Source organism: Stegastes partitus, unplaced genomic scaffold (assembly GCF_000690725.1).
Source record: "Stegastes partitus isolate 25-593 unplaced genomic scaffold, Stegastes_partitus-1.0.2 Scaffold1740, whole genome shotgun sequence".
Classification (NCBI taxonomy): domain Eukaryota; kingdom Metazoa; phylum Chordata; class Actinopteri; family Pomacentridae; genus Stegastes; species Stegastes partitus.
The window spans coordinates 151047-161546 of NW_007579471.1; the positions used below are offsets into that span (position 1 = coordinate 151047).

General features: G+C 40.8%; 2 protein-coding genes across 2 annotated transcripts in view; one reads left to right on the forward strand and one right to left on the reverse strand.

Moving 5' to 3' along the window:
• cmtm6 (CKLF-like MARVEL transmembrane domain containing 6) overlaps positions 1-10500 on the forward strand; it is a 20061-nt gene that overhangs the window by 3468 nt on the left and 6093 nt on the right. The window contains exons 2-3 of the mRNA XM_008301970.1: positions 1284-1407; positions 9914-10090. Coding sequence (XP_008300192.1) covers positions 1291-1407; positions 9914-10090 — 294 coding nt within the window. The 5' untranslated portion in view covers positions 1284-1290. The remainder of the gene's footprint in view (positions 1-1283; positions 1408-9913; positions 10091-10500) is intronic.
• Positions 6247-10500, reverse strand: part of LOC103372349 (uncharacterized) — a 12604-nt gene continuing 8350 nt past the window's right edge. The window contains exon 3 of the transcript XR_520983.1: positions 6247-6257. The gene's annotated coding sequence lies outside the window, so the exon portion shown is untranslated. The remainder of the gene's footprint in view (positions 6258-10500) is intronic.

Consider the following 10500-nt stretch of genomic DNA (forward strand, 5'->3'; position numbering starts at 1 on the left):
GCATCAGTCACCGTTTGATTGAGCGCCTCAAGCTGCTCAAATGCAATATTTTAAGACAATGGAGTGAAAGAATCGTAACAGGATTTTTTTTCCCTCAGTTTTTGAGACAACACTGATCAATTGACTATATGAGAAAGTAATAAATAATGAATAGTTGCAGCACTGCAGTGTTGGAACAGGTTTATCCTCCTCAAATAGAGATCTTGTCTGTGTTGGACTTTGCTCAGCTCAAATGTTTCCCTGTCACTGATTAACACATCTAACAACACTTCTTATTGATGTCTTATGTTAGCACTGCTGTTGTTTGAGAGACAGCTGATGTCCTAAAAATATCATTTCCTTGAATATTCTTTTAATATTCAGACATTATTTAGCATTCGATGTGTTATTTATTCCAGTTCTGTCATCCTATTTTGTATTTTCTCCTAGGGCTGCACGATGAATGGAATTTTAATCACGACATTGGCTGTGTTCACACCAGACGCGAGTAAAATCATTCGCATGAATGATTTTCATGTAAAGTCAACGTGAAGACGCGAGTAAACGTCCCGCAGCTCGACTCGCGCGATAACGCAGCGCAATTGACGCAAATCGAGCGAGTTATTCACGCGTATGACGCGATTCTAGACGCACGTCTGAAGAGCAAGTTGAAAAATCTGAACTTTTGCGATCTGACGCGCCGCGATGGCCAATCAGCGTTGAGATCCTCTGGTGACATCAACATGAGTCATTCAATTTTCTACAACTACACCGTCATTACTGATTGATTTACTTTGGAGTTTTATTCACATCCAGTTTATAATTTAGTTCAGAAAATATATTTACAGAATGGAAATGGAAACTAGTGCCATGTTTTGTTGCCTTTTCATTATTCTTTTATTTATCTTTATTTATTATTTAAGGCGTTGCACTGAATTTTGGAGAAAGAGACGACCTATTTTATTTGTTAGCACATATTTGCACATTAACAGGAATGTAGCACAATGTATGGATGTGAAAACTGTTATAATAAGTCTGTAAAACAGTCACATTTGTTTTGGTTAAAATCAACAAATAATCGTGATAATTAATCATGATTTCAATATTTATCAAAATAGTCGTGATTATCATTTTGGCCATAATCATGCAGCCCTGTTTTCTCCTCTTTGAATGTCACTTTTTATCACCAGTTTTTCTGCCCGTATTGTTGTTTGATCTCATAGCTGGTCGGCTAAACCCCGAGCGAACAGATCCTTGTGTTGTTCTATTGGTTCCCTCTGACGTTCCTGTGTTCTGTCTCTCAGCTCCATCATGGCCATGGACGAGGTTTACTCCCCCACGACGGCTCCCAACCCAAAAACCTCCTGGTTACTGGTTCCTTCGGAGCACCTGGATAAACCCCGCTTCATCCTAAAAGTTCTTGAAGTGGTGAGTTCAAAGAAGTGGAAGCTTTTTTTAAAATTCTTATTTACTCCACGAGCTCTTCTGCAACCCCTCCGTTAGATAAGATGTCAGATTGTTGCACATTTTTCTTCCTACAAATCTGCAACCTGCAAATCTTTCTTCTTTTTTTTTTTTTACCAACGTTTAGTTTCATCTAAAACACTGATTTTAAGCAAACAATCAGAAAGTCTTTGCTGAGGACGACTTTCAGCAGCGGATTGTTCCACATTAGTGGTCATGAAGGAACATGTGTAATCGTGATGCATTTTTTTGGTGTTTTTGCACAACAGTGGTTCAGAGGAATCACACACACCAGTGTGTGCGTGTGGTCACATATGTGTGTATGATTGTGTGACCTCTGTTTGACGGGACCTTCCTCATGCAGCACCTCTGTTTAGGAAGCTGCACATTGGGAAGTGAAAGTGTTGCAGAGCTGTTTGGCTGGCGTTAGCAGATATGCAAGCTGCTGACCCTCTGCTGTCGCAACAGTTAACCGAGCAGAGCGGAGGCTGGTCGAGGCCTGCATCCGGCCCCCGGGACTCTGCTCTCCGCTTTTATTAGTGGGTGTTGGACAAAAAGAGGATGTGCATCATGGAGGAAGACTCGGTGTGAAACCTCCCAGCAGGAGCTGGAACAGGCTCAGATTAATAACTCTGTGAATGAGCAGCAGAATGAGGAAAACTTAATAATCAATCTGCAACCAGTGTTTGTTGTCTGAGGATGCAGAACCGATATGGTTTCTTCCAGGGTCGATATCAGTTATTGGTAATCTGTTACAGACATTCATTAAACACTATATAATCACATTTAATAAGGTAACATAGTTATGTATAACATGAAGTCTCCTGCTACCACATGCTGTTAGTAAATAACAGTTAATGATATTAATTTGTAACAGCATGTGATAGCAGGGAGCCTGTCTCTCATAACAAGGTAACTTCAACAATAATGATTACTACAACTGAGTATGTACAATTAAAAATAGGAGTGATGACATCAGAGCGTTATGTGATGGTAGGATGCTCTCCTCTGATCAGCTGATTGAGATCAACAACAGTTTGTCTCCTGTCTGCTGATCTTCTCTGTTTGTTATTCCTTCTCTGTTCTGTCACTTTCATTTGCCCACTAAGGTCCAGATCCTAAAGCGTTGTTGGTTGGTGTTGTCCAGACGGTTTCAGGCTGATCTGTAGCTGCCTCCTAGCTTAGCTGCTAGCTGTTAGCGAGGCAAGTCAGAGTGTTAAAGTTCATCTGACTTTAGGAAGATGTCACACTGCTCCAGATAGTGTTAACCTCAGGCTAAGAGGCACAGCTAACCTCTCAGTGATAGCATTAGCCTAGCACCATCAGCAGAATCAGTACCAGCTGGACTGACACCAGTAGGTGAATTATTCAGGTGTTTCCAGGTGAAACTGAGCAGCTGTGGAAGATTGTGGTGTTTATTGAAACTTCAGTAACTTCTGCTACGTCGCCTTCAAACACAGCCCTGTCTGATAATGTGCTCCTCTGTCTCTGTCTGTAAACAGCCGCTTTCAGTGATTGGCTGTTACTGTGACATGTAACCAATCAGATAGAGCTGTGGGCGGGACTTTGCTGAGACTATACAGTGAGTAGTAGTCAGCCTGTAAGGAAAAAGAAATCCGTTATAAAACTGTGAAAATCTGTCAGCGAGGTGGCAGAAAAGATGCATTAAAAACTTGTAACTTTCCAAAACTGGGAAATAACAGCAAATAACTACATCTATGTGCAGTTACACATTGTGTATGTGCACCTTTCTTCCTTTTTGAAACAGGAAAGGTCTGTAAAATATCAGTTATTTACCATTTTAAGTGTGTAATATACTTTTTTTTTTTTCAAATAACAACAAATACCTGTAAAATCACTGTGTTTTTGCTGATGTAAATACGTTAAAAGCTACATAATTTATGTTCAAATGTTGTAAAAGAACAAAGTTGTGAAAATATGTTTTTTGAGGTTGACCTCAATTACAAAAAACAACAACAACAAAAGCATTTAATTCATTTTATTGTAATTTGTTCATTAAAAGAAAGATAATTGGAAGAAAAAGCAGAATGTGGCCGTGATAATCGCTCGATCCCAAAAACTGTTTGAAATGTGAAGTGAAAGTCAGACCAGGTGTTTAAAAGGTGTGAATGCATTTGTCTCCACAAGACAATAAATAATCTGACATGTTTATCTGACCTGTGTGGGCTTCTGTAGACTCACAGTACATCTTCTGTTTATCTTTATCTTTGTTTTGTTGGGTTGTAAATGAGGCCTCTAGCTCAGTGTAGCTCCAATAAAGATTTACATTTATAGCAGCGTAAAAAGTGTAAAAGAACGACAGCTTCATGCATCAGCATCATGCAGTGACAGCTGTGGTTACGGTTTAGGTGAATGTCGGTGAAACTCCCGCAGCTGCTGACATATAAAGATCACTTTGAATCAATCAGGTCACATCTGCAGCCCACAGCTCTTTCCAGCGGCCTGTGCACAAATGAAATATACATTTTGGGGAATTTTGGCCCTGACACTACGTGCGAATCGTAGCGTCTGAATTTGTGTTTCTAGGTGGTTTCAGGGCAGAGCTTTAACCTGAAAGGAGCACAAATACAGAAACAGCTCAGGATGTCCCAGACAGTCAAGGCGTTCGTTTATCTGGTCAGTACTGGAACGAACCTCAGCGCGATCTTTACTGCTGCTGCTGTCACACAGGACATCTGACAAATGTTCTTAATGAATGCAGTCTTACATCCATATTTTATTTTTCAGACATTTTATTAATATTTTTAGAACATTTTTCAGGTTGTTTTTTTTTAAACAATAATCTAAGTATCGTGTATTTTTCAGATATCTTATTTTTTTCCAGATGATTTTCAGATACTTCTACTCATATATGTTTTTTGTTTTTTTTTAATTTTCAAACATTTTATTGGTATTTTTAAATCACCTTTTATGTATCACATTCATATTTTTTAGAGGATTTCTCAGGTATTTTACTAATATTTTAGGAACAATTTGTTACACATGTTATTACTATTTTTTATTTATTTATTTAGTAATTTTTTTTAAATATATTTGTAGATATTTATTAGTAAAATATATTACAGATATAGATATTTTTAGTTATTTTATTGAAACATTTAGGGTGATTTTCTGGATTTTAGGGTGGATTTTCGAAATATTTTTAGGACATTTTACTTTTTATATTTTCATTTTTTATTAATATTTTGGGGACTTTTTTTCTGGTATTTTATTGATAATTTTAGGGGATCATTATTGATGTTACAACACATTTCCTGGCCACCTACACACCATGAAGGAAGAGCTTTTTTTTTTATTATTCACTGGATTGATTTAATACATTTAATGAATCATCAAAAACACTTGAGTAGGACATATACTTCAAAGGCCTGTAACTCTGTAACTGTACAACCTCCAGGTTTTCTGGCACTTTCACGACAAACTTTTGGCAGTTTTCTTTCTGGCAGCACCTCATTCATGCACACAGAGTGATTCAGAAGCAGCAGCTGTTTTACTTTGGGTTGGTCATTCTGGGTGTATTAGTGATCGACTGTTGTCTGTTAAAGTCAACGTGGGCTTTCGGTCTGTGACGCTTCCGATCATCGTGTTGTTTTGAGAAGTGGTAGAAAAAGCAGCTTTTTGGTTCCTCAACAGTCAGATTGGTGAAATGGGGACTGACTTCTGCTTTAAAGGAAGATAAACAATAACATGAAGTAGTTTCTCACAGTTTCGCAGCTTGCGTGTGAAACCACGTCACAGTCAAGTTCCCCACAACACGACCGAGTCGCAGGCGTTCACAGTTTCACAGGCAAATGTATTCATATAGCATGTAAGTCTATTTATATACAGCATGTAGTGGATATTACAGTCCACGCTGTATCCATGCGAACATCATAGCTCCTGTAGGTATGAGATGTCCTCCTGCACATAATCACTTTTGTTCTTCTGGCACCAGCAAGTGAAGTCAACCTCTAAGCAGCCGGGTGATAATGAGCAGCAGACGGACGCTAAATTAGCTGCAAGTATTTTACACGTGGCTCCTCATTCTCAGGATTCTTCTGAAGATAAATGACGTTAAGAAAGAGGATAGCTACAGGATGCAGCTGCACGTTGGGGGCGTATTTTCTGCTCAGATGAGAATTCGACCCACTTGTTGACACCTCGCGGTGCATCGTTTTCATTTTAACTCTCTGGATTGGACTGAAAGGCACGATGTCTATAAAAACATAGATATCAGCAGACACACTTTGTTCTACAGGTCTTATTTAAAATTTTGCCAAAACAACATTCTGCAGTTTCTGGGTGATGTTTAATCTGAAAATCTAGAAACTCTGGTTTACCATCATGTTGCAGCTATTATTTGATTTATTTCATTAAGTTTCTGTCCAGTGACTAATGGATTATTTTGTTAATTGTTGCTGATTACTGGTGTGAGAAACAGCAGCCAGAATTGTAGAAATGAGGCTGTAATGATGTGATGTCGGCGTATTTCCAGTGTAAGCAGCATGAAACACCGGGACAGCTGCTGACTGCTGTGTTTCATTAGAAGCGAGTGTTGTGGTTGAACTGCTCCGACCGCTCAGCCATGTGGGCGGCGGCTGCTTCCCCAAACAAGCAGCATGAGGGCGTTCTGGGCGCGTCCAAACCACGATGGCACTCCATCACCCCGACAGGAGATCAATATCACTCTGGCACTATTAGCCGGGTATTTCACGTCATTAATGTGAGAATTTTGAAGCACAAGAAACTTTTCTTGTTTTAACAGGATTGTTTGTTGCTGTTGTGGAATCTTTCCTCAGTGTGGACTCATGTTTCTCTGCAACATGAAGTCCTGCTTCTCTGTGGAAACGACACAACCACGACGAGAAGGAGGGAGAACCCAGACTCAGTTAGAATGCTTTAAATTCTAAACAAGAACAAATTCATGTTGAATTAATTTGATTATTTATTTTGCAAAAATTGGGCTGCGAGGTGGTTCAGTGGTTAGCATCGTCGCCTCGCAGCTGGAAGACCCCCAGTTCGCATCCCGGTTTGGACGTCGGGATCTCTCTGCGTGGAGTCTCCATGTTCTCCCCGTGCAGCGTGGGTTCTCTCCGGGTTCTCCAGCTTCCTCCCACAGTCCAGAAACATGCTGAGGTTAATTGGTGATTGTAAATTGTCCGTAGGTGTGAATGTGAGTGTGCTTGGTTGTCTGTCTCTAAGTGTAGCCCTGTGATAGACTGGTTACCTGTCCAGGTGAACCTGCCTTCACCCTGAGTCAGCTGGGATAGACTCCAGCCCCCCATGACCCTAGTGAGGATTAAGCGGTGTATAGATAACGGATGGAATTTGCTTCTTTACTTGAGTCCTGTCTGCTCTGTGGAAACACAGCCTGCAGCTCAGCAAAAAAATCAGAATTTTTGTCACATGACTGTTGGTCACAGCGAATGACTTCAGCTTTGCTCCAGAATGTTTTGTCTTTAGTGCAAACTGTTTGTTTTTGTCAAATGTTTAAATGAGATGTGTAGAATCACAGGGTTTTGATTTCACAATTCTAATACTGAGATTTTTGAATGGCACACGATTAGTTCAAGGACCATCAAAAAGTTGAAAGTGTGATAATACAATCTGTTTCTATAGTGTCTGGTGATAAATGGAATCATTTTGGTGATTTAAAAAAAAAGATAACGTGGTTTTCACGCCAAGTGGTGGCTTTTCAGGTCATGCAAATGGTCCCCTAAACTTCCTGTCACTGTTTTTGCAGGGGCACCATCCCTGCATTCTGGGCTTAGCTCCACCCACAAATATTGTAAATTGATTAAAGAAATAACTAACAAGCCCAAAAGCTTTTTATCCCCAGATAGCAGAATAATAATGAGGTGCAGTCAGACCGCTCTGCAGCTCTGTGGAGACAGAATAAAGTAAAGCAAGTTTCAAGGTGTGTCATAAGTTCTAAATACTCTGTTGCACAACATTCACTTTGAAAAATGTGCACCGACAGTTTAAAACGTCCACATTCTGCATGTTTTTCAGCAACGTTTTGCACTTCTATGCTGCACAATCACAGCCCGCGCTCCTCCTCTGAGCTATGCTGAAGCTGACGGCTCCATATACATTAAACCCACAAAACTAGGAGGCTAAAAAGCTCAGAAGCTGCAGAGCTGTGTGATGCATTATTAACATAAAAACATAGACGGTGGAGTTTTCAAGGCCTGAGGATGCGTAGGATGTTTTCGCCATCTCTGCTGTGCACTTTGTGGTTAAACCAGACTTAGTTCCCATTACACCACCGGGTTTTATTGTAGGAATATTCAGTGTTAAAGTGAATTTGGCGAGCCGGGTTATAAAAAGGCTTTGTGTTTTCTTCAAGCACAGACAAACCTAGAACCACAGAGCTAAAATCAGACCGTCTGACGTCAGCAAAGTACAGGCTGAGCGAGAGCCTCTGCCGGCCGCCACCAAACCACTTCTACTGAACACAGAGGAGTCGCTGCAGGATATTTTTATGATCCAAAAACTGTGGAAACAAATGTTGAGCCTAAGCAGCTAATACAGCATGTAAGACGAGAGCAGACACAATTATAGGATCCTTCCAGCTACGAGGAAAAACACTCACATGATTGTGGTTTTTGCCTCCAACAGTCTGAGCCCACAGTACGTCTCCTCATGTTGTGTTCTGATGCTACCAACAGATTCATCAGAAATCTCATGTTTTAAAGGGCAGTTGTTGTTTTTTTTAAATGCCACTTAATTCTGAAAATAGATATGGTAATAATAATTTAAAAAAAAAAACATCTGGAGGGTTTTTAAGAGTCCATAAACAGTGTGATAAACCCACTGCCTCAAAACCAGTTTTAACAACAAGACATCTTTAAAACATCACTTATCAACCAGAAAACTGCAAAAACAGAAAGATTAATCAGATTTTTAACTCTTTCTGTTGGTCCTGGAAATATTCATCTGTGACTTCTAAGCTTAAAGCTGTGATATTTCAACAAAATCCCTTTATTTATGTTTCATTTAAGAATAAAACGTTTGCTTTGTACAGAGTCTATAAACAACAAAAAAAGAAATTTGGAGCTCTTTGGCGTAACCGTGAAGTCATGAGCAGCTCACCACATGACAAAAATTCAAGGTATTCAGGTAAACTGCATGTTAAAAACAAAAAAAAGGTAATTTAATACCTCCAGCATGTGAAACCTTCATTCTGTGGACTCTTATTAGACACACTGATTCCAGGATTGTCTTATTTATGGCAGTATGAATGTGTCCTACAGCACAGAAGACGTTCCTGACTTCTCTCCTTCCAGCCATAGTTTGCTGTTTCCATAGAGGCGCACGACTTTGTGTTGCAGTGAAAAACCATAGACTGTATAAAAGATGGACGTAGCAACCGGCCCTGAAACATGAAGCCAACCCGGAAGTGTCAAAAACCTGCAATATCACTACGTCCACTAGCTGCTGGCTCCAAAAAGCCCTGGCTCCCATAGACTGGAACTGGAAAAGAAGTGATCACAGATCACGAAATACCGCATTCCTACAGCTCAGGATTGTTTTCTTATTAGTTTTCATGGTCAGATCCAGAGATCAGGTGGCCAATCTGAAAATAAATCAATACTGAATTTTTAAAAAATCATCAACATGTTGCGGGGCAAGGGGCGTGGCTGGCTTGATTGACAGTCGGCAGCGACTATACAGACGAAGCGAGCAGAAGGCGGTAAATGTGGGCGGGGCAGAGAGGGCCTGCCTCTCAATCCGTCTGACCAATCGCTGCTCCTATGGCTCCGCCCCCCTCCCAAGATTTTTGCGTCACTGGCTCCAAAAATCCAAGATGTCAACCAGGAAGTCGCAAAACCCTGGCTTCATGTTGTAAGTGCAGAAACCAACGGGTGACATCACGGCAGCTACGTCCATCTTTTATACAGTCTATGCTTCTAAGCTTAAAATTGTGATATTTCAACAAAATCCCTTTATTTATGTTTCATTTAAGAATAAACCGTTTGCTTTGTACAGATTCTATAAATAACAAAAAAGAAATTTGGAGCTCTTTGGCGTAACCGTGAAGTCATGAGCAGCTCACCTGTGACCAACATGACAAAAATTCAAGGTATTCAGGTAAACTGCATGTTAAAAGATAATGAAGTACCTCCAGCATGTGAAACCTTCATTCTGTGGACTCTTGGAAAAATATTAGACACACTGATTCCAGGATTTTCTTATTTATGGCAATACGAATGTGTCCTACAGAAGCACAGAAGACGTTCCTGACGTCTCTCTTTCTAGCCATACTTTGCTGTTTCCATAGAGGTGCACAACTTTGTGTTGCAGTGAAAAACGAGGGGCACAGTGGGTAGAAACGAGACAGGAGTGTCAGAACACAACGAACCTGCTCAGTTTGGAGTTTTAACTCGGTGAACCTGCAGAAAACCGTCGTGTCATTGTCGCTGCTGCTCTCCCAGTGAAACAACCTTTGTGTCTGGTTCTCCCTCAGCTGCTGTCCTGCGTGGCCTTCGCCCTGGAGGAGACCGTCAGCAGCTGCATTTCCTGCTCGCCGCTCTACTTCTTCGAGTTCGTCAGCTGCACGGCCTTCCTCTTCACCCTGCTGCTCCTCATCCTCCTCGCCACGCCGCTGCACCAGAAGGCCACCATCAGCTGCTGGCCCACTCTGGTAAGAAGCTGCTGGAGCTCACCTGCACATTCATCTTCCAAACCTCACCTGTTGCCTTCTGTCTGAGCCTCCCAAACACACAGCGATTGGAGGTTAGCTTAGCTTAGCATAAAACTCAGGGCGGGCTCACCCAGGTTTGTCAAACTTTCCTCAAAGCTGCAACCGACTTAAATCTCAATACACGTGTGATAAATGTAGTGTTAGACTCAGCATGACGCACACTTTCTAATCTTAACTCTGACCGACATGAACAAACATAACTTCCAAATACAGGAAGGGACACTCCTTATAATTGCGAGCTTGCCTCAGAATTTACACATTTGTAGATTTGATTCTGTGTCACATTAATCCAGAGATAATTCTTCATACTTTCATGGCTGTAAATAGATAATTCAGTGTTGATGTGTCCA